Genomic DNA, 24,591 nt, shown 5'->3' on the forward strand with positions numbered 1-24,591 from the left:
TCCCACATACCCTAAACTATCACTAAAAGTTTCCATTTCTGAGGGTATGGGCCATCCCTGGACAGTTTCAGAGCCAAACCAACTGCTGGTGCAAAACACATGTGCAAATCAAAGAAGATGGACTTTTGCACAAGACCAGCCTGAGGCAGGCAACGAGCGGGGCGTAAACCACAGTGACGTAAACCAGCGGCCTTTGTGCCCAAATGAAAGCGTCTCAAGTGAGGGCTTCCAGCTAACGTGCAAACCTCTGGACACGCCCTGAGCCGAGTGGCGGCCCTGGAGCAAGCCCAGCCTGCGTCCTCCGGCTCAGATCTTGGTGTCTCGCCCACGCCAGTGACACTGAGGTCCCGCTCAGAGCCCACAGCAGCTGCGTTGAGAATGACCTCGCCTGTGCCCCTCAGAAGGCAGAGAGGCCACGCGACAAGCCGCTCTTGACCTGAGCTGGCCCAGAGAAGGCCCTCGGGATGGAGAGACCACTCCGAGCAGCCCAGACTTCTCAGCATCTAAATACAAGCAGCTTGATGCCCCCGTGGTTTTGGATCCCGTGTGTCTACGAGGCATGGGTCCACACTGCGAAAGTCACGTCTGGTCTTTCCACGGTCCTTGACCTGAGACCCTCCAGGCACGGCTCCCTAAATACTTCTGTCAGCTGAGCGACTCGCATGGAAAAAGAAACCTGGGTTGGAGGCACATTTCTTTGGGTGGCGAAGTCAAAGGGGTGCCCCCCTCACGCTGAAAAGTGGGAAGGAGACCCATTCCTCTTCCTCTCCTGTCTGTGTTGGTTAGAACAGCTGCAGAAGAACCTGCCAGCAGCGGGGTTTGCTCTGGAGGTTAAGGTGTGTGCTTGTCAGCCCAAGCTGTGAAGTGACTTTAGCAGCCCAAGCGAATGAAGGAACCTGGGAGGAGAGGGCATATGGCTGGAGGAGAAAGGTTTTGGACATGTGCGCCCTGTACAATCGGCAGCCCCGTCACGGTGGCCTGGGTCGGGGCTTGTTTCCTGTGTTTTCTGAAACTCTTAACAAAACACCCTGGCCCGTGACTCTTATCACCGAAGGTGTCTCTGAGGTTGTAATGCTGTGTTCTAATCGCATAATGAAGAGCCTAGCTGGTCTTCCCCGATTCGGAGGGAAAGAATTTGCTTTTTCAATTTACTCTTTAAGCTCCAACCCCACAAGCATGAAATACTAGTCACACATGTTAAAAAATACTGCTGTTTAATTTTCTAGTCATGTACTTTAAAAAAGCCGATACAATTAGATTTTTTCCCCCATCTTCTCAGATCTGCCCCTGAAACCACCCCAAAGCGATGCATCTTAATTCTCAGCGGAAAACCCGCTCAGAGGAAGCACATGAGGATTTGTCCCCCAGGGGTCACTGGGTGTCCAGACATGTGAACGAACCCTGTGATATTCATGGCTGACTCCGAGCCTTTACATTCTTTTTTCTATGAGGAACAATATGATTACACGGCACTGAAAGCAATAAACGCAAAAGGCTTGACGACTTCTTTCTTTTTTGCCCTTCTAGCATATATTTCCATTCCCACCATTGTCTACATCAGCTGACCCATTTATACCCCTGTTGCTCATAATGAAAAATAGTTCTCTTGTCATTTGCTGACCCTTACATTTATGTACAAATGACAGACTGTAAAACTGCTGCAAACAAGACACACTGTTCATCGATACAATACGTTTCAACTGCAGGTATGTTGAGCACACGAGCTGTCACCGTATTGTATTAGAGACATTTTATTGAAAATGCGAAAATAGGAAATGTATCATAGCCTAAAATAAATTACATAACATATACAGTATATATTTATATCTTTAAAATATTTTTGTGTTTAGGTTCTTTCAGTCTAGGAATTTTGACTAAATCAAGAATTTAGTGAACTGTGTCCATATTTTTTTTAAAGAAAAAACCCGCTTTCCAAAACTTAGAAAAATATACTGCACTGAATGGATTTCAAATGTGTCATTTCAGGGAATATCACATAGTGACTTTGCTATCGTTTATAAAATGTCTTGCTTTCTCGTGTGGTGTGAGAGGGGAGTACAGAAGTACACTCGGAATTACCTGTGCCGCACGGTTAGGACCAGGTCATAACTCTACTTTCAAAGTGATGATACAGCAACCTGGCATTAGAATGCTAGATTATGACTTAAAGCTTCAGTTCACTTTAAAAACTAAAACGTAAAGTTAGAATGCTCCGTCCGTTTCCCTTGCTCTAGTGCCATCTTCAGGAAAGGTGAGTGGAAAAACAAGCCTTCAGGGAAAGTCATGCCCAAGGACGCGGCAACCCGGAGATGCGCTTCGGGACAACTTTAACAAGGCAGCCCATGTACGTACAGGACAGGGCCTGAAAGTGAGCGCGCACTCAAACCTAGGAAGAGGCGAGGTGAAGTGCTATCGTTTGCATGTGTCAGTTTCTGCCCCCAAGGCACCTCACACCTTCCCACGGGAGATTACTTCCGTCAGTCCACCTGTCCAACGCGTTCACACGTCGCATCCACGGTGCGATGCCTCTGAGCCACATCTCTTGACAGTCACGTTACTGGGAAGCCGACCAAAGAAAGCCGAGTTGTCACCTATTGGTTCTCAAGAGCGATGCAAGGGGACAGGGTCAGTCTGTGGCCCGCCGGGCGGTGGTGTCTGAGGGGCGATGGACGGCACAGCCGCGGTCCTTTGGTTCCAAGGGGAGACTGTCCGAGGGGGTGGGGAGGCAACGTGGGCTACGAGGCAGCTATGTCTTCGGGGTTCTCACGGAGCGGGGGCATGAAGTCAGTCGTTTGGTTTGTTTCCACAAAGCAACGGCGAGACCGTTCTGCAGGTCCTCACATCAGCGTGGGCATACCCACTATGCCAGAGTGGCCGTGAAACCGTAAGATCAAGGCCTCTTTCATTACCCAAGCGAAAACCAAAGACGAAAGCGGAACAAAACACGACGGGAGAGCGGATGACGCTGAAGCGTCATCTCGGCCGTCCCTGCAGCGCCCCGGCGCCCGCGCCTCATTCGCGCCCCTCCTGCATCTCCACGGCGTCCGTGCCCTCCTCTGCTGGAGGTACGTCCGTCATCGCCGAGTCCTCCCCGTCGGCGGCCGACTCGTTTTCCATCTTCTTTTTCTAGACCAAAGCACACTCATCAGCGCGGGGCTGGGGCAGGGACGTAGCGCAGCAGAGCCAAGAGCAGGGGGAGGCCACGGGCTCTCCGGGGACCCCTCGCCGCGGACTGGGATCTCGTTTATGGCTGGGGCGACCTCGCCGAGGCTGCATCTTAGGCCAGCATGTTGCTTACAGTGGGGTTACTCGGGAGTGGACTGTGTGCCTGGCTCTTGCGTTAAGCATTCGGGGTGCGGGTGAGGGGTGGGCGGATCCTGTCTCCCACCTCCCCGCCCCCCCATCAGCTGATGGAGACCTGCCTTTGCCCGAGGATGCCACTTCCCTGCAGCCCCTGCCAGCGGGGGGCTGTGCCCTCCCCTCCCCTCCATGGCCGTACGCAGACCGTGCAGACTCTGTCTCCTACACCTGGGGAGTGCCAGGCAGGTGCGCGGTTCTGTCTCCATCTCTCACCTGTTTCCGATAGACGTAGCATGCTGCTATGGCGACCATGGTGGATTCTCCCACAAACCCCGCGAGGAGGGAGCCCACGCCCAGGGTGGCTCCGTGTACCCTGGGGATGAGCACACAAAGGCCATTTGTCTGTTAAAGCCCCGCTGAGGCACAAAGAGAGTCAAAACCCAGCCAAAACCCAGGAGAGGTGTAGACAACAGGGGGACCTGACGATCGCGTCCGAGATCTGCTGGTTAGGGCTGCAGCTAGTAAAAGGGCCACCTGCAGGGGGCGGGGCCTGGAACTCCGGGCCCGGCAGCTCTCACTCCAGCGTCAGGTCTCAGCTCAGCATCTCCTGGGGGAGGGGCACGGCTCCCGCTGTGAGCCCCCAGCATCCCGCCCCGTCCTCTCTGCACGGTGAGGTTTCCCAAGCCGTGGGACGGACCATGCCCCTTCCCCAAGGGAACGGGATCCCCTGAGGACCAGGGCGACGCCCTTGCTCCCTTGTGTTTTTCCCCTTCCTGTGCCTGCCACGCCGTGATAGACGCTCAATGCGGTTTGTGTACGGGCCTGACCCCGAAAGTACTTTTCTAGAATGGATCTCGACAGCCTCCCGCCTGGGCCTGGGCAGCGAACCAAGGCATCCCCCGGCATTTCTAGCTCTAGACGTGCTTGGGGACTTCCCGGGAAAGAGCAGATGTCACCTTCTGGACAGAGCTAGTAAGCGGCAGCAGGACCTGCAGGACCCCCGACCACGTACCCCAGGTAGGGCAGGACCACGAGGCTGGTGATGAGCACGATGATCCGCAGCACCGAGCTGGGGGCCAGGACGAACGTCTTCTTCAGGGTCATCAGCCACCCGGTGAGATGGGCCCTCACGGTGACTGAGGGGAGAGCCGAGGACTCGTCAGCAACGCCCCGCTTCTCCCGTCCTGCTGCTTCCAACCCCCCAGAGACCCCGCAGCGCATCCAGGGTACCTGGGCGGCTGCGTGGGACCCAGGCCTCGCTGCCATTGCCCCGCGCTGGTCACCTCGTCTTCCCGCCGGGGCTGCAGATCCCCCCGCCTCTGGGCCTGGGGGAGCCCCGTGCCCACCTCGGCTCCCTCGCTTCACAGCCTTAGTGTCCAGAGAGTGGGCTGTGGGCAGCCCCTTTCGCCGCCGTGACCTCCATCCCTGGGGCATGGGGCTGCTGCCGGTCCCTCCCCCCCCCCCGCCCCGGCCCCCGCCTAGTCTCAAGCTCTGATCACGCTGGTCTAGAAAACTCAGAGAGAAGCGGCAACTTGATGGTGATCCAGGTTGACTCTGGGAGGAGAGGAGCTGGACCAGAAGCTGGGTTTCCCAGCCCGCAGGCTGGGGGAGGTGCAGAGGCGGGAGGCGTGGGTGAGGAAGAGGGACGGGCATCCCTTCCCTGTTTCCTCCCCAGCATCCTGACCACTGGTCCTCAGCTGGCTCCCTCGTTTTCATAAAGGCCTCACAACGTGTTCCCGGTACCCTGTCTCCCCCACCCTGACTTGTAAGCTTCCAGAGGGCAGGCAGGGCACCAGCCCCAGCTCCAAGAAGGGGCTCCAAGGACAGTGCGTCAAGTACTGACGGGCTGGTTTGGGGCACAGACACCCTGGGCGACGTTTAGGTTTGATCTGAAACCGGGTGGGGTTTGGGGAAGCGGGAGGCTTAGCCCTTCATCCCGTGTGGGCGGCAGCAGGCATAGGCCTATCGAGGGGGAGGAAGTGCTCATTCCTGGGGTGAAAGCTCGTGTCCAGGGTACCTCTGGAGGAAGAATCTGCAGTCTTCCTGGTCTGACGCCGGGCTCTGCCCGCCCCAGGTGGAAGCACTGAATTTTTGAGACACAGACACTCACTTGTGTTTGGCCAAGGGAGAGGGTGAGGCCGCACGGGCGGGATGCTAACCTGATTGGCCCAAACCCAGCAGGTGGCGAAGACAGGTGGGGCCGGCTGTCTGCAGGCCCCGGGGTCTGACAGGCGAGGAAAAACGAAAGGCGAGTCCCACCCCAGTCCTAGCTCTGGGACCTCCAGCGCCCGCTCAAGTCCAGACTGGGGAGTCCAACGACACGTGCCTTGATCTCCACCAAGTGCAGCCTCTTCCAGGTGGCGCCAAAGCTTGGCTCCCCGGTGACCCCCACCCCACCCCCAAGGACCAGAGGGCACCCCAAGAGTCTCCAGGGATGCCTGGCCTCTCAGAGCAGGGGCAGCTCGTGGCCTGACTTGGGAACAGGTGCAGGGTGGCAGGTGTGCCATCGGCCCCGGCTTCGACCAGCTCCACGGCCCATTTCTGGCCTCGGCTCTGACTGGATTCTTCTTTTCTCCAGCGGTCCTTTTAGAGCCTTAAGACAGGCATAGATTTGTGTAGCCATCACCGCAGTGAAGACACAGAACTGTTCTACTGCCCCTGGAACTTCTCATGCTCTCCCTTTGGGCTCTTTTGACTGAGTTTGCAACCACTGTCCTTTAAGAAACAAATGACACCTGTTCGACTGGTTTCTCAAACTTTCGACTGACTGGATAATGTCTTCGCATCTTTTTAATCCACTGTGAAATTTGAAAACTTAAATTTTTTTGGGGGGGGGACAGGACTGCAAACGTTTGCCAACAAAGAAGACTGAATCAGGCATGAGGGGAAATAGGAATTTTTCTTTCATTCTCTGTTTACCTGGAACCGGGAAGAAGGAGAAGATTCGCAAGGGAACGACGCAGAGTTCTGCGAAGGCGAAGTCCACGCCGATGATGTCTATCAAAATTTTCTCGGAAACGTTGGGAGTCCAGAACATCACAAAACAGAGCTGCGGGGAAGAAAGGCGGGAAGCGAGGTTGTTAGAAAAAGGTGTACGTAAGTGAGATGGGAAGGCAGGTGTCACGTGATCCCCGAGGAGCTAGGAGAGAGGGTGAACCTGCCCGATCGGGGGACAGGCACATGGGTCCTCGAGCTGCCTCCGCCTTGCTCTGTTCTCACCTGACAACACAGGCCCTGGCCCAGTCGCCACACCTGCCCCAAAGGGAGCCTGGCAGCGGGGCCCATGTGACAGGCGGGCATCTGAGCGGGTAGCTGGGCCAGTGTGGAAGGCTTACCTAGGCTGCTGGACAGCTCAGTTAGTTCAGGGTGAGCATGTCTATTCATGTAATTTTTACATTAATTTTAACCAAACAATAAAAAGTGACCTGAAAGCATTTGGACGCAGGCAGAGTTGCATTGAACCGGATCTGGGAGTAGGAGAAAAGGCGAGGGCAGGTTGGGAGAGAGCTATTGCGGGGACCAGTTCTTAGAGGCCTGACTTTTTAAGCTTTGCGTGTATATAACCGATTGAAAAGCTGAATTTAAAAATGTAACGCTATAACTTTGGAAGAGAATGTCAGAAAAATGCCAGTTGCATAAAATACTTCTCTCCCTTTCTTAAGATGTAAGTGATTCTTCTCTAAAATGAAAGTGAATGCATTATAAAATGAATTGCATTCGTGTAAAAACAGAACACTGAAGTTTTAGACTATAATGACCTTTAGGTTTTGGGTAAATTAAGTTTCATGGAATTAGGCTGGTCCTGTTTACTATGTCATGTTTAAATATGTTAAAAAAATACCTTGGAGGGTCTGTTATAAATACGTTTCACTTTTATAAATGCAATGGAACTTTTATTCTATCTTGTATTTTTCAGCATCTGGGAAGAGTATCCCACTTGATTTTCGAAGATGACAGATGTACCATCATTTAACCCTACTGCCTGATGCAAGTACTTACACCCCATCTCTGACATGAAGGGAAAAATACTTCCTAAGATCTAGCAACTCGGAGCTCGGAGGCTGTATTACCTAGTGTCCAGGACAAGTAGCCCTGCCATCTTTTCTCACTGCAAAGCTGCCAGCCTGAAATGGTGAGCTGTCACTCACGCCTACGGCCCAGGAATAGTGGCAATTTCATGATACGTTCACAATGACACTGAGCACAGCACTGGGACACGGTTCATTTTCTTGACAAGTAGATTGATCATCCCTCCCTTCAAATATTTTCCGCAGCAGTACAGCTGTAAAGAATTAAGATAAGTGAGCATTGCCCCAACTCTGGACTTGATTGTGCATCAGGACTAATGGAGGATAAGCTATCCTGGGTTTCCTCTCTGGCTGGAGGGAGTTCTCTAGGCTGCTGTTCTGCTAAAAAAAAATAAACAACTTAAGCTTCCAGGAAAACCATCGGCAGGCTTTCCTTATTTTGTAGCCAGTGATTATCTGAATTATCTGAATGTGAGATAATGCCTCCTGTTGCAATCTCTCTGTGCCTTGCGAAATCGCCATGCAGTGCCTTTTAAATGACCACAAACCGAGGAAAAAGGAACGTGTAATTGCATGTCAGAGAGGAAGGTGCGAGCAGGCACCGGTGGCAAAGGTCAGTCCTCCCTCTGGCTTCTCTGCACAGATAATGGTCACCTGGAGGCTCTCCACTGCCCTGGAGGAGAAGGTCAGTAACCTTTGGAGGCATCCAACCTGAGGACGCAAGATAGCAAGTGCACCCAAATTACCGGAGACACTGACATAAATATCGAGTAACCAGGGCGGGTGACTGCAGTTCTGGTCCCTTGACAGCAAAACAGTAAGGCTCGGTGGATCTCTAACAGCGCTTCCCAGGAGGGAGGCTTGATATGTCATTTCTAAAAGTTGACAGTGTGATTTAACTTGACACCACTAAGCCCCTCTGTTCTCCATCTGGTATCTGTCTGTGCCAAAGACACCCTACAGGCTCCTATCAAGGCCACATGCCACCGAGGTGCTTCTTCTCGGGTTTTCAGCCCCACGCACCTACAGCCTAGATTGGGTCTTTCTAGACCGGTGTCACTGAATGCTCTCAGTCTAGTCCGGGGCTTCAGCAATCACAGGTTTAAAGGGAAGCAATGCCACATGGATCGACACTTCCTTTCTTTTTCTCCCTGAAGTCTCTGAATTCGACCCTTTGCCTTTGCTATACTTCCACTATGAAAATGCTCCTTACCTTCCAGCACGTTCTTTAAAAAAAAGGGACTTATTTCCAGCATCGCCCAGAAAGAAATACATGCAACTCAGAAGTAGGATTGGTGTTGGTTAAAAGATGCAATCCCTACATGCAGATCAAATTTTTCCAAGAAACATACTGACCCCTAGCATCATCATCAGATGAGATTTAACCAGTCTGTTTCAGAAAACAAGACGCTCTAGAAGCTAACCTAACAAAGACTATTTCAGGAAAAGTGTCTTTCTGAGGAGTTCACCCGGAGTAGTCTTGACTTAGAACATGCCCTCCTAGTTGACCGGGACATGCCGTTTTCCTCAAATATTTGCAGAGCCTAATGACATTGACTTTTCCACACCAGAACGCAAACCTCATGAGCTACTGACAGTGAACATGACTTGTTCCTGGGAGTAGCTGCAGGCTTGGGTTTTCTGCCGCTGAGCTTGCTGTCAACATTATCTCATTCGGAAGCAGCCAGCGAAGCACAACCACCCGCTCCATGCCCCGATCTTGGTGCTTCTATTTATTCTCCAATAAAAGGAACCGGGGTCCTTGCAGAAATGGCTCAGTCTAGGACTAGGGTGGGAACTATACGAGACCATCAGCTTGGAACGATACATCCAAGGACACGGGAGTCCAGAAGAGAGAGCTCCCGCTGGCAAAGCTGGAGGAATCTGAGCAACAAAAAGTGATGTAGTATTGAGTTATGAGCCACAGCACAGAGCAAATACCCATGAGTCTATACTGATATATATAAACAGATAGGGACAGATCTCCAGCACAGAATAGAATACTCCCCCCTTAGGGAGGTGGAGGCGTAGCTCCCCACTCCTGGAGTGTGGGCTGATCACAGTAACTTCCTTCCAAAGAAGGACAAGATGGAAAAGGGGAAAACAACCTTCACGGTGGAGAAACCTGGCAAACATAATGGGCCAGGTGATCAAGGTAACATCATCAGTGATGTCATGTTGAGAGCATGTTCTCTTGAGGAGATGTGATGAGAACAGCCCTTTAACTATGTGGTTTTCCTCCCGAAAGCCCATATGCCCAGTCTAACCATGAGAAAAACCCCAGACAAACCCAAATTGAGTGACATTCTACATAGTGCCTCACCAGTATTCCTTGAAACTGACAAGGCCACAAAGACAAGCAGAGTCTGAGAAACTCTCACAGACCAGAGGAGGCTAAGGAGACAAGATGACTAACTGTAACGTGGTAGCACGGATGGGATCCTAGAACAGAGAAAGGACACGAGGAAAACGCTCATGAAATCTGAATGAACTGTGGAGTTTAGTTCACAATAACGTACTGGGGTTGGTTCCTTATTTGTGACAAATGTACCACAGAGGGGTAAGATGGAGTGTGGGGTGAAGGGTCCGTGCTATCTTCACAATGCTTCTGTAAATCTAAAATAATTCTAAAACCAAAAGGTTAAAAAAAAAAAAAAAAGAAGACCCATGACCCACTCCTCTTTTATTTGACAGACTGTGACTCTTTTTCTGAGGTCCAGGCACTGACCATGAAATTTTTACTTTGAATTTTGAGATACTTATTTGTTTTTCTTTTCCTTTCTTTCTTTTTTTTAAGAATCAGTGACTTGTTTGCTTGCATCATTTTAATCCATTTCTTGGGAAGATTCGGCATCTATATCTATGACAACAATGACGGGGATATTAAAATAGCAAACACTATGTAGCACTTCTTATGGGCCGGGAACCAGAAGAAATGCTTTGTACATACTAAATCATTTCATCTTTACTTTCCTATGAGAGCTGTACTATTACTACCCACTTTACAGATGAAGAGACCAGGCACATAAAGTCTTCTTCACCTGCTCAAGACCACACAGCTAGCAAGTGGCCCAAACAGGACCCCTGCCTCTCTGGTTAAGCCCCCAAACACGTGATTAGCATGTCAGTGTTGTGGGCATGATTCCAGAGTAATTTTCAGGACAGGATCACTGCCACCTACCATCACAGACAAATTACAAATGTACATGATGATGAATGCACGTTGATTCATTCACAACATTTATCTGCCCCAATGCAGCTGGAGAATACCTGAGCTCCCCTGTGTATCTTTGTGGGGATAGAGGTATGGGTCTTATACCTGCAGCAGATCACAGTTTCCAGGCTGGGAGAGACAAGCGTGGTTTCTACAATCTCAGATTCTCATGCATCCCTCTAGGGGTCTCCCCATTTGAACCCCTACCCTAGATACTGATGAAAACAGAATCTACTTGAACTATTTACATTGTTTTTGAAAGTTTAGGTAAATGAGAGTATCATGTTATTTAATACATTTATTAATAACATTTCTCCATCTATTCTTATTTACCCAGTGCATTATTCACCTATCTAGTCTAGATGAATTTTTGTTTGTTCTTCTTTCTCTAGTTCCTTTAGGTGTACGTTTAGGTTGTTTATTTGAGATGTTTCTTGTTTCTTGAGGTAGGCTTGTATTGCTATAAACTTCCCTTAGAACTGCTTTTGCTGCATCTCATAGGTTTTGGATCGTTGTGTTTTCGTTGTCATTTGTCTGTAGGCATTTTTTGATTTCCTCTTTGATTCCTTCAGTGATCTCTTGGTTATTTAGTAACGTACTGTTTAGCCTCCATGTGTTTGTGTTTTTTACATTTTTTTCCTTGTAATTTATTTCTAATCTCATAGTGTTGTGGTCGGAAAAGATGCTTGATATGATTTCAGTTTTCTTAAATTTACCAAGGCTTGATTTGTGACCCAAGATGTGATCTATCCTGGAGAATGTTCCGTGTGGACTTGAGAAGAAAGTGTAATCTGCTGTTTCCAGATGGAATGTTCTATAAATATCAATTAAACCTACCTGGTCTATTGTGTCATTTAAAGCTTGTGTTTCCTTATTAATTTTCTGCCTGGATGATCTGTCCATTGGTGTGAGGGGTTAAAGTCCCCACTAGTATTGTGTTACTGCCCATTTCCTCTTTTATAGCTGTTAGCATTTGCCTTATGTATTGAGGTGCTCCTATGTTGGGTGCATATATATTTATAAGTGTTATATCTTCTTCTTGAATTGATCCCTTGATCATTATGTAGTGGCCTTCCTTGTCTCTTGTAACATTCTTTATTTTAAAGTCTATTTTATCTGATATGAATAATGCTACTCCAGCTTTCTTTTGATTTCCATTTGCATGGAATATCTTTTTCCATCCCCTCCCTTTCAGTCTGTATGTGTCCCTAGGTTTGTAGTGGGTCTCTTGTAGACAGCATACATATGGGTCTTGTTTTTGTATCCATTCAGCAAGCCTGTGTCTTTTGGTTGGAGCATTTAATAAATTCACGTTTTTTGTTTTTGTTTTTGCGGTACGCAGGCCTCTCACTCTTGTGGCCTCTCCCGTTGTGGAGCACAGGCTCCGGACACGCAGGCCCAGCAGCCATGGCTCACGGGCCCAGCCGCTCCACGGTATGAGGGATCCTCCCAGACGGGGGCACGAACCCCTGTCCCCTGCATCGGCAGGCGGACTCTCAACCACTGCGCCACCAGGGAAGCCCAATAAATTCACGTTTAAGGTAATTATCGATATGCATGTTTCTAGGACCATTTTCTTAATTGTTTTGGGTTTGTTTTTGTAGGTCCGTTTCTTCTCTTGTGTTTCCCACTTAGAGAAGTTCCTTTAGCATTTGTTGTAGAGCTGGTTTGTTGGAGCTGAATTCTCTTAGCTTTTGCCTGTCTGTAAAGCTTTTGATTTCTCCATGGAATCTGAATGAGATCCTTGCCAGGTAGAGTAATCTTGGCTGCACGTTCTTCCCTTTCATCACTTTAAGTGTATCATGCCACTCCCTTCTGGCTTGTAGAGTTTCTGCTGAGAAATCAGCTGTTAACCTTATGGGAGTTCCCTTGTATGTTATTTGTCGTTTTTCCCTTGTTGCTTTTAATAAATTTTGTCTTTAACTTTTGTCAATTTGATTACTATGTGTCTCGGCATGTTTCTCCTTGGGTTTATCCTGCCTGGGACTCTCTGTGCTTCCTGGACTTGGGTAGCTGCTTCCTTTCCCATGTTAGGGAAGTTTTCGACTATAATCTCTTCAAATATTTTCTCTGGTCCTTTCTCTCTCTCTTCTCCTTCTGGGACCCCTATAATGCGAATTTTGTTGCGTTTAATGTTGTCCCAGAGGTCTCCTATGCTGTCTTCATTTCTTTTCATTCTTTTTTCTTTATTCTGTTCCGCAGCCTTGAATTCCACCATTCTGTCTTCCAGGTCACTTATCCGTTCTTCTGCCTCACTTATTCTGTTATTGATTCCTTCTAATGTAGTTTTCATTTCTGTTATTGTATTGTTCATCTCTGTTTGTTTGTTCTTTAATTCTTCTGGGTCTTTGTTAAACGTTTCTTGCATCTTCTTGATCTTTGCCTCCATTCTTTTTCCGAGGTCCTGGATCATCTTCACTATCAATATTCTGAATTCTTTTTCTGGAAGATTGCCTATCTCCATTTCACTTATTTGTTTTTCTGAGGTTTCATCTTGTTCCTTCATCTGGTACACAGTCCTCTGCCTTTTCATTTTGTCTTTCTGTGAATGTGGTTTTCGTTCCACAGTCTGCAGGATTGTAGTTCTTCTTGCTTCTGCTGTCTCGAGATACCTATTTATATTTCAAGATACACTCATCTCGAGTAGAGTGCAGACCCACTCCAGACAAACCTTCTGTCTCCATGATCATTGGCTTCTTTTTTTAAAAAAAAAAAATCATGTTAGCCTGTGTAGAAACTAACCAAAGGGCTGCAGCCCTTTTATTCACAAGCTTAACATGAATTTTCTGGTCAGCATATGTGTCACGGTCACATTTCTAATGAGGGTTTGGTTGGGCAAATCAATGAGTCATCTAACACCTCCCTTAGAAGGAATCTGGTAGCAGGCTTTGGCTGTATGTAGTTGTTCTATATTGGGGGCAGTATTTAACCCTTCACTTCTAAATCCATGCAGTAGTCAGCTAAGTTCTGACACAGTTTTACCATGTACTGAGATTCCCAAATAGGATTAGAGTGTACAGCAAGGATGAAGGAAGCCCCAAAACTTACAGAAATAACACTCCGGGGCCTAAGATGTTACAGTCTGAATCACTGTGACTAGAACCACACCACAGGCATCTTTCCCAAGACCTTCCTCATCCACAGAGTCAGTCCCTGACTTGCCCTGGGACTGAGTCTCTTTCCCAAGGACTTGGGATTGGAATTTGAAGAAGCTAATTGTCTCCGTCAGCATCTGAACTCAGAGAACTTAGAAACCCAGCCACAGTGAGACAGCCGTTCCCGTGCATCCTGAGAGGACTCCATTCCACGGAGGAACACTGCCAAGAACTCTGGTTTTGACTCAATTTCCAGAAGCTGTTGACCACGCTTTTGAGGAACTCACAAAGCTGTCTCCATTCCCCTGAACAATCAGCATTAGCATCAAGTCAGACATTCTGAACCCCTGCGTTTAGAAGAAGTGAAATACATGCAGCTGTTCTGAATTAAAAGAGCCGGCCCTGGGCATCAGTCTTATTTGGAGGTTTTACTTAGAAAGAAGGGATCAACTTATGTTTCATTGGGGTTAAGTCTCCACTGGGTAAACCAGTGGTAACCCTCAACACTGCCGCCCACAAAGCGGTGGGTACAGGCTAGGCTCTGGACGGTGTGCTTGATGAGTGAGTTGACTTACATTCTGGTGCGAGCTCCTCAGTGCACCTCAGATGACCAGACCGCCAGCACACCTGGGACCCAGGCTGAGGAGCCCAGGATCTGCACAAAATGCTCCCACCAGTGCCGGGCACGGCGAATGTGATCAACCTCAGCTATCATCACTGTAAAAGGTTTCCTGGAACCGCAATAAAATACCAACGGTGGGGTCATCTGCAGGTGTTGAGATTAGGGTTGATTTTATTTCCTCTTTGTACTTTTCCCTGTTTTACCACAAAGAGCGGGTCTTCTTTCTTCTGGTTCAGAAAATAATTTAGAATAAAAAGGGCCCCGTGAGTCTGTCTTCACAGATAAAGTCAACCTTCGTACGTGCCGATGACAGGGATGAAGCAGTCTTGCTTCAGAACGAGGGGCGGCTTTCAGAGGTGTCCGCCGGCTCGGTTTTCAAACTGCATCTAATGTCACTCCAGGCAGAAGACACCCTGATTCGATTTACTTGAGGGTTGAGGTTGGAGGCAAAAGAAGGCGGACTCGATAGGATACACACACGCCTACCTCGCTTGAGTTTTCAGAGACCCGGGAATGCCATTTGGCCTTTTGGTTCTTAGCATCACGATATTGCGCTGTCTGCACATGTGTGGTGGGAGTGGAGGAGGGTAGGGGTGGGGCAGGGGCATTTCCTGAAGGGTTTTGCAGGTCATGGTTGTGACTCTGGGAGCCTCGGGACTTTGTGGACTGGAGGAGTGACGCGATCGGACTGCTGTTTTGACAGGCTCTCCCAGGGCCGTGTGAGAACAGACTGTGGAGGTCGGGGGAGCCCTGTGGAGGAGAGGCTGCTGTAACAATCCAGGTGAGAGATGGACCAGGAGGTGAGAAACGGTCAAACCTGGAGGCGCCTGAAGTTAGGGTTCCAAGGGTGTGCTGAGGTGTCCCCGTGCAGTGTGAGAGGGTGTGATGTGACGTGACTGAGCAAGCATCACTCTCCTTCAGGCTGGAGGCCTGGCTGCCCACGGTGGGGGGCCCTCCCGGCCTGCGCTCTCCACAGTTACTCTCCTTGCTGGCGGCTGCCTGAACTAGATGGGGCTGTTTCTAAGAGCTTTCCTAGTGCCATCGGTGAGCTCGTGAGAAGTCACCACATCCCCAGCGGAACGACAGCATTTCATCAGGACTGACTCTTCAGAACCAGGGTGAGTCCCAGTGTTGAGGGAAAAAAAGTGCTGTTTTACTAGTGTGGAAATGCTCAAGCAGACCATGTGTGAAAAGGCTGACGAACCCAATTTCTGGGGAGCAGCATTAAAGGGGGTGACAGGAGCAAGCCTGTAGTAACCTCCAGAGGGAACGGGCTGCTGCCCCTCGGAGCTGCCAATCGGGGACCGCTGACCCATCCTCTGAAGGAGTGAACAGCCACACGGGCATGAAAGCGAAGGGGCAGCACGGGAGGAGGCGACGGAGAAAAGCACTTCCGGGCGGGACAGAGTCATGGGTAGCACAGTGAGAATTACAACAGTGTACAGTGAAGAGATACATAAAAAGGGTGACTTCTGATGTAAGGTCAGGCCCACAAAAGTTTCAGTAGGCTGAGACAGATGGAGTAAACCACCTCTATTACTGAGAGAAACAGAGCTTGGTTTTCGGTTAAGCTAGCGAGTGTGGCAAAGCCTGCTACCGAGTATTTAGGTACTGCCTAATATTCTCCGCGTGGCTTGTTGACAGTTACAATTATTATAAACATCTACCTGGAATATTTTCATAGGGGAGTTGACATAACCATGAACGGTTACAGCACATTTTTGATAAAATATTATATTAACATTTTCAGATGTAATTTTAAAAATCAGCTTAAGAATATGAAAACTAAGTCATCCCTGTTATCATTTAGATTCAGTGAAATTGCCGTATACACACTTAAGAGCAGTTGGTACATTTTTCCCACGTAAGATGACTGAATTCTTGGTAAGAAACAAAGGGTTGATTGAAAGAAACAACACACTTCAAACAGCAGGGGGCGCCGTGCACCAAGGCCGCAGGTGGCACTCCAGTTGTGAACTCCCGCCCATCCCATCTATATCTGCAGAATGGTAATTCTTTCCTTACCTCATCTGAAGAATATTTAGAAAGTTCCAACCTTAGCTTATGTTTAGCCTTTACATTTTTTGACTGCTAGTAGTCAAACTGGAACTTGCTAGAGGCTGCGTGTGTTGGGCGGGGTATAGAGAGTGATTATTTAATGGGTAGAGAGTTTCCGTTTCGCAAGTTGAAGAGTTCTGGGGATGGATGGTGAGGACAGGAGCACAACAATATAAATGTGCTGAACTGTACACTTACACACGGTTCAGGTGCTAAGTTATATGTGAGGTGTATTTTAGCACAATTTAAAAAAATTGGGGCTTCCCTGGTGGCGCAGCGGTTGAGAGTCAGCCTGCCGATGCAGGGGACGCGGGTTCGTGCCCTGGTCCGGGAAGATCCCACATGCCGCGGAGCGGCTGGGCCCGTGAGCCATGGCCGCTGAGCCTGCGCATCCGGAGCCTGTGCTCCGCAACGGGAGAGGCCGCAGCAGTGACAGGCCCACGTACCGCAAAAAAAAAAGAAAGGAACCTGCTTATAACAACACAATATGCACGTGCATTTGCTAATTGCTTTAAGAATTGCACGTGTGCACTGTTGGTGGGAATGTAAATTGGTGCAGTTACTACGGAGAACAGTATGGAGATTCCTCAAAAAACTAAAAATAGAGTTGCCATATGGTCCAGCAATCCCACTCCTGGGCATATACCCAGACAAAACTATAATTTGAAAAGATACATGCGCCCCAGTGTTCATAACAGCAGTATTTGCAATAGCCAAGACATGGAAACAACCTAAATGTCCATCGACAGATGAATGGATAAAGAAGATGTGGCACATATAGACAATGGAATACTACTCAGCTATAAAAAAGAATGAAGTAATGCCATTTGCAGTAACATGGATGGACCTAGAGATGATCAGACTAAGTGAAGTAAGTCAGAAAGAGAAAGACAAATACCTTATGATATCACTTATATGTGGAATCTAAAGTATGACACAAATGCACTTATCTACGAAACAGAATCGACTCACAGACGTAGAGAACAGGCTTGTGGTTGCCAAGGCAGGGCCAGCGGGAGGAGGGATGGATTGGGAGTTTGGGATTAGCAGATGCAAATGATTAACATCATTTATAGAATGGATAAACAAGGTCCTACTGTGTAGCACAGGGAACTATATTCAATATCCTGTGATAAACCATAATGGAAAAGAACATAAAAAAGAATGTATATATAGGTATAACTGAATCACTTTGCTATAGAGTAGAAATCAACACATTATAAATCAACTATACTTCAATAAAATAACTTAAAAAAAGGAACGCACCTGTGGATTTGTACTGTCACTCTGTTATGAGGTAGAGAGTTGGGGACCAGTCTCAATTGTTTTAATCTGCCCTGAACAAACCAATCGAACCCTCAAATCTACAATATATGATGACTTAAAACGCAAATGCTGGATGACTGAAGCTTTGGGGAGAAGTGTGAAGGGGGGCAGAGGCTCAGTGGGAAGGAACTAACTCTTATCAATTATTTACTATATGCCAAGAGCCTTCCATAGGCTATGCCATGTAATCCTTAACCCAGTCCCAGGGTCGTGGCTTTGTTTTGGGTCCTCTACTGAGGACAGCATGACCCAGAGGGGCTGTGTGACTTTCCCCAGGTCAGCCCATTTGCAAAGGGTAGGGCCAGGATTTCAACCCCGGCCTTGGGGACTCAGAAGCCTTGCTCCCCCATGTCTCTGGGAAGTCTAAATGCGCCCAACTGGCCCACAGACACCGTGAGGGACGCCAAATGAGAAAGTCTAAAATTCAGCATCCTTGGTCCTTTTCCTTCCCCCACGCACAAGAGGTCCTTTTCTTCTCCCGGATAATGTGAACAATGAGAAGGCGGTCTCGGGGCACGGGGGTAGGGCAGCCCAGCAGAAACAAAGGCTCAAACAGGCCGTCCTTGTGGGAGACACAGGGCCAGCGTGGTACCACGCTCAGCGCAAGTCCGGTGGTGTCCGCCACCCTGATGGCTGAGGGACAGCTCGTGGGTCAGTTTAGCCACAGGAAGTGAGACTGGGTCACCCTCCTGAGCTGAGCTTTTAACTCTGAGCACAGGCTGAGGTCCTGTGGGATGGTGGGTTTTGCTGTTTCTCAGCTCAGATTTTGCCGCTGTCCAGCACACGACTGAAGGGCTCAGGGCTGAACGCTTTACTGAGATGCAGCTCTGATTGGTGGGACGCAACGAAGAAAAAGGGATTCTTGATGTGCTTGTTGGATGCTGACATATGTTGGACGCTGACATATGGTGTCCCATGAAGCAGCAACAGAGGAGAATCAGTGTGCCGACCAGAGCACTCGAGATTGTCCATTATACACGGAAATGGAAGTAGGGGAGCTCATCCTGAACTGCAAGATGCAAAACTGATCCTTAAATGATGAAAAAGTCCTCTAACTGGGGGGAAACTGCGGCTGTGACAGGCAAGACTGGACGAGACTCCAGGCCTGTGACCTGCGCGCAGGGCGTTTTCTGGTGTTTTCTACCGGCAGTGCCTTAGCCAAGCTGCCCAGACCTCGCGGGGAGCAGGTGACCAGTGCTGACCTGGCAGGATTAGGGGCGCTATAAATACTGCCACTGTCAGTGACCTCGCTGTTTTTCAGAGGTGGTGGCGGTTCTGCGGGGAGGGGCAGAGTGGAGTTCCTCTGTTTGTATCTGTGGGATTTGTGCCTCCCGAGGACATACCTAGTGTGAGCCACAGAAGAAGTATTTTAAGATTAGCTGAACCTCCCCGAAAGGGATTATTTCAGTGTGTCACAGAGAAAGAAGCCGATGGTGCAGATTTTTTCGACTGCTTCTTTCTCTGATGGAAAGCCTTTTTGCTTTCTTTCCCTCTGGGAGGGCCCCTGTGAGGCCCTGAAGTTCTGAAGCTTTAGGACTAAAATGTTTTAAATACGAAACATCATCACCTTAAATTTTACGGTGGCCTCCGCCCCTTGGATGACACGTATTTTCACGCTGGCGTTGGCAAGATGGAACAGGCACCCGGGGGTGTTGCAATTCCATGCCTGGCTTCTGGAGAGCACACACTCACCCCGTCCCTCTCCAGCCACCTGCAAGCTAGCCCTCCAGACGAGGATTAGCTCAGGAAGCTGGGGACCAAGACGAAGAACAGCCTCACTGGATGGAACTGTGACCGTCAAGGAGGAGATGGCCACTCACGTGGGAGAGAGTGACCACGTTCTTGTTAAGTTCACAATGACCAGGGAAATTTAAAAAATGAAGTAAAGAAAAGAGATTTCAAAATTTACGGGAAAGAGGCAAGTAAGATCTGATAACACCAGAGATTCTGAAAGGAGCTGGAAACCTCTCAAAAGAGAAGATTTCTCCCCCAACCCCTGCAACGAGCAGAAAAGAGAACAGAAGGCACCTGAAGACGTCAGGTGGTCCCCAGGCTGCTCTCGGGGCGAGGGAACACGGCAGCTGGGGAAGGGGGTACCGGCCATCCCCCTGCCTTCATTTGCTGGCTCACAGGCTCTCTCTTCCCCAGTTCCCGGGAGGTAAGCCTAGATAAAGTCTAAGAACTACCACCTTCAAGGGCTCACCATCTCGTGGATGAATAAGGACAGGAAGGCAAAAGCCCAGATAACGCTGAATGGGTGCAGGCGCTGAGATCCAGAGAAAGGGCTCTACAGAAATACACTCGAGGTAAGAAGAGGAAGAGGAAAGAACCAGTAGGGGCCGAGGGTACATTCCAAACCCCTCCTTTGAGTCTACCTTTTCCACGAAGGAGGGTCATCTTAAAATAAATGGGCAAACATGGTTAAAAGGAATTTGAAGACCGAAACTGATAAGAGGGAGTGAAGCATTTTGCCTGTGCAAGTCCCAGATCACTAACATCATCTGAAGTGAAAACACTCATCGGCGTGGCTGAGAAAGCAACGAAGTGGGGAGATACCAGGAACCTCGAGGTTGGCAAATCCCCCGAAGATGGATTCGAGAAGGGGCCAGCCCCCGACTATCATGAGAATACGGCCAACGGGGTCTCACTGTTGGCTAACAGTGCCATGTGGCTAAATGAAAAAGCCCATGTAGGCTCAGGCTGCATTAATGAAAACTATAAAGTCAAAACTGGACAATTCTAGTCCATTAGCCGAGGTCAGACCTGATTTGGCGTTTGTGTTCCACATTCTCAGAGGACACTCACAAGCTGGAACAATTTCAAGGAGCACAACCTAAACCCCGCAGGGTCTGGAAGCCAAGCCTGTTAAAAAGGTCTGGAAACAGGCTTCGGCTGTTTGAAGGGCTGCCACGTGGAAGAGGGATTAGACGGACACTAAGGGCAGAGATGAGGATGACGCCTCACCAGCCCTTCGTCTGTGGACACTGCAGTCCGTCTTCACAGCCTCCTTCCCGCCTTTCAGGGAGTTGGATCTTAGTTACTTCTAGAGTTCTGATTCTACAGTGACCTACTGATTCCCACAGCAATCAGTTTGTTATTACGACAATGGGCTTCATACATGAATTCACTCGGAAAATAATTACTGGGCACCTGTCCTGGGCCAGCCACTGTGCCGGATGCTGGGCATTTACAACGGTGAACACGGCAGAGATGACGCCAGCGCTCACGGAGACCCGCTGGCTACAGAGCGCTGAGTCATGATGGGGGACTTGGGGCATGACGGGGACAGCGGGGGCCTCAGGGGGTGGGAAGCGGCTGACAGTCCAAGTCACATATGCTGAACAAGGAGGCAGGGAGAGGGTTTCAGGCCAAAGGGCCAACGTGAACGGAGGCCTGGGCCGCGAGAACACACAACGGCCCCTCAGCTCTAAGTGCTCCGCGTGGCTGGAACGGGGGGCAGGACGTTGAGATGCGCCTTGCACTGCTCGTTTAGGGTTTGGGTTTCTGTTGCACAGAGAGCCCCTGGAAGGTCTCTACACCAGCCGCTCTGTGAGGACTGGTTTGGAGGGGAAGTGCGTAGAGCCCCACTGGGGGCTGTGGTCCCCGCTGAGCGGGAGCTGTAGAAGCAGAAACAGGGATGCGATGTGGGGAACGGAGGAGAGGGAGGTCCGAGGGGTGTTTAGGGGGAGGCTAAGACCCGGCTCTGTCCCCAAGGGGAGGTCAGGGTGAGGAAGAAAGCCGAGCTGGGGTTGAGCCCAGGCTTCTGTCTCTGGCAACACCAAGCAGGCAGGAGTCCTTGCTAGTCACTGAAATAGGGAACAGAGAGGAGAAAAAGCCCAGGGCCACGAGCAGACCATTGAGTCCGCTTTGGGACAGGAGGAGCTGTCAGCGCCCGTGGGAAACCAGAGCGCACCTCTGGGCAGGAGGCAGTTAGATGTTTGCGCCTGAAGCTCAGGAGGGAGATGGGAGTCAAAGACGCCGATCTGGGAACCAGCCAGACACGGCGCCTGAAGCCACGACCGCCAGAGAGAGGGCTTAGGAGGGAGATGGACAGAAGGGATGCTCACTCAGAGTGAGGAAGAGGGACGTTCCGCCAAGGAGCCTGTGCGGGAACACTCAGAAAGGAAGAGGGAAAAGCAGCCGGGGAGAGGGTCGCAGAAGCCACGGGAAATGAGCAAAGGATGCACACAACGGCAGCATCAAACGCGGCAGGTGAGAACCGGACGGCGCCCGGGGGAGCTGCCGCGTGAGCCCGCAGGGACCGGGGCAGGCTCTCTAGGGAGACAACAGGGAGTGGTGACAAGAACGCAGCCCACAGGAACGCTCTAGGAAGGAAGTGGGGCCCTTCGCCCCTGAAGAAGGAGGCGGGGGGCTGCGGTGGGAACAGCAGATGGCACAGGTGGGGAGCACAGATGTGGCCAACAGCGGCGGGAAGGGTGGGCTTGAGGTGCTTTTGCGTAGTTCTCTCAAGGAGCTTGGATGCCAAGGGGAGGAGAAACGTAGGGGGGCTGCTGGATAAAGACATGATTTTTATGCTTTCTTTCTATTTTTTTTTTGTTTTAATAAAGTTGGGAGACGAGCATATTGAAACGTAGATAGGAAGGAGAGATTTGGGAGAAGTTGGCAGTGGGGACAGGGAGACACTGAGCACAAAGGATGGCTGAAGTCGTGCAGGCGAGTGCATGGAGGTACCACTCAGCTGGGGGCCGGGGGCGGGGGGGGGTGGATGTCCCTGCCTCCACGGCCGCGAGCGCACAGAGGACATCCTGCTTACTGTAAATGTGCCCCTTCAATCCAAATTAGCATCTCCCTCCTCCTCTTTCCTTTGACTTCATTTTTTTCTGCCAAGCAGCTGTGTTTCCCTGCAGAAGGCTGCATTACGGCCACCCAGAGGGATATCCCTTCCTAATGCCCAGAACGAGTATTCATTCCTTTATACAGTGGACAGAGGTGATTAAATTAAGGATCTTGAGATAAGACTGCTTGGGAATGTCTGGGTGGGCCCTAAATACCGTCACGAATGTCCTTATTATAGAAAAGGGAGGCACACAGAGGAGAAGGCGATGTGAAGACAGAGATTGGCGTGATTCGGCCAAGGAATGCCGGCCGCCACCAGCAGCTGGAAGAGGAAAGGAGTGGATTCTTTTCTAAAGCCACTGGAGAGAGTATGCCCCGCTAGCACCTCGATTTCAGCCCAGTGAACTGAATTTCGACTTGTGGCCTCCAGAACTAGGAGGGAATACATTTCTGATGTTCTATGCCGTCAGGTTTGTGGTCATTTGTTACGGGAGCCACAGGAAACGAACGCACCGTCCAACACCATAGTGTATGTTAATTGCCTGTCTTCTCCGTGAGGTTATGAACCCCCCCTTAGAAAAGAGACTCCGTGTGTTAGTTTCACCATGGTAGCCCTGGGACCTGGTATGCAGCAGGGGCGCAAGCATTTGTTGAATGACTGCATGAACAAATATGCACGTGCCCCTTCTCTGGGGAGCTGTGCTGTAAACAGAGAAACCCTAGGCATCACCCGTCCCACTGAGAGTGTTCCATCGCCCACGCTCTAGACAAGTCTGGCAACGCATCCAAGCGTGCTTGAAAATCTTTCCTCACTGGCATTTCTAATATCTGGCTGGTGTGTACTGATGTATCAGATGTCTAAGCCAGAGGACTAAACATATCAATTTCTCTCTTTCAGCGCTCACTGAAGCTTGTGGGTAACGGACATTTCTGAATTAACAAGACGAACAAAGGCTGGAACGAACACTGTCAGCACCGGGGATTGGAGGCTTTAAACAGGAAGGGGTGATGGGACATCCAAAGAACTTTCCCAAGTTCTCGGGGGGGAAAAACGCGCAATATGTGTCTCGTGTGTGGGTGGGGTCTGTCTAGAGAAGGTATGTATAAATCTATCAAGAAGCTGAATTTATTTTAAACACCAAAAGAAAAGAAATCCCACAGAAATTTGGAAGGGTATTATAGGTATCACTAGAAAAAATCATAAAATTATTCACTGGCATCGAAAATACCAGTAGCCACTTATTTACAGATACAGCCATCCTTTCCTTACATGGAATCCTACATGTCTGGGGACCAAGGAGGAAAGAGCCGGCATTCTTTGCTTCCAGCGTGCCAGGCGCTATATGCTAAGCTATTACCCCTTTGCAAAGTCTTATAAGGTGGGTATTCTTCTCATGCCCACATGGCAGCTGGGGAAGCCCAGGCTTATAGTTTTCAGAGACCACCCAGCTGGTGAGTGGTAGGGTCAGGGTTTGAACCCAGGCCCTGGGGCCTCCGGGCCCACATCCATGAACACTGTGTTATGTGGTCCTGAATTCAAGCCTAAGCTACTCCCTCTCCTTTGGTTCTCTGACCCTTCCCAACCGACCCCTTTTAAATCAAAATCCGCGAAGAGGGCAGGCAAGTGTCACTGAGAGCCCAGGGCCCTTGGCACCATGCCCAGCCCTGCATCTGAATCCATCTCCGGTTCACAGGGGCCGGCTCTCCCAACCTTCTTGTTTTTGTTTGTTCGGGTAAGGGCCGATTCACTCCTCGAGCCACATTGGTTAAGAGCCATCTCTGAGGGCGGATTAAAGGCGGGCCTTTGAAAACTGGCTGGTACCTGACGAATGATGAGCAAGTCTCCCGGGCACTATTATTTGCCACACGTGCTTTTTCTCAGTGTCACATGGTGGTTCTTTGAGGCTGGCCCTGGGCTCAGAAGGTTCAAAAAGACTCCGGAAATAATCTCACGGCACAACTCAATCGTGTTTCCTTCACTGCCTGAACAAGTGGGCACTCCCGCCCAGAGCTGGAAATGCTTTAAGATAAAGTAAAACGCTTTAAGATAACATAAAGAACATTTTCAGTAAAGGCCATGTATCAGTTAGCTAAGACTGACGTTACTTCCCCGTTCACTCTCTTAGTCTGCCTACAGGTGCAGAAGACACC

General features: G+C 49.7%; 1 protein-coding gene across 1 annotated transcript in view; it reads right to left on the reverse strand.

Annotated features, from left to right (window-relative positions):
- Positions 1-1,197: 1,197 nt before the first annotated feature.
- ANKH (ANKH inorganic pyrophosphate transport regulator) overlaps positions 1,198-24,591 on the reverse strand; it is a 142,968-nt gene continuing 119,574 nt past the window's right edge. Inside the window, exons 9-12 of the mRNA XM_060146884.1 lie at positions 6,220-6,349; positions 4,313-4,436; positions 3,574-3,673; positions 1,198-3,126 (exon numbers count right to left, since the gene is read on the reverse strand). Coding sequence (XP_060002867.1) covers positions 3,013-3,126; positions 3,574-3,673; positions 4,313-4,436; positions 6,220-6,349 — 468 coding nt within the window. The 3' untranslated portion in view covers positions 1,198-3,012. The remainder of the gene's footprint in view (positions 3,127-3,573; positions 3,674-4,312; positions 4,437-6,219; positions 6,350-24,591) is intronic.

This window comes from Lagenorhynchus albirostris, chromosome 3 (genome assembly GCF_949774975.1).
Source record: "Lagenorhynchus albirostris chromosome 3, mLagAlb1.1, whole genome shotgun sequence".
NCBI classification, from domain to species: Eukaryota; Metazoa; Chordata; class Mammalia; order Artiodactyla; family Delphinidae; genus Lagenorhynchus; species Lagenorhynchus albirostris.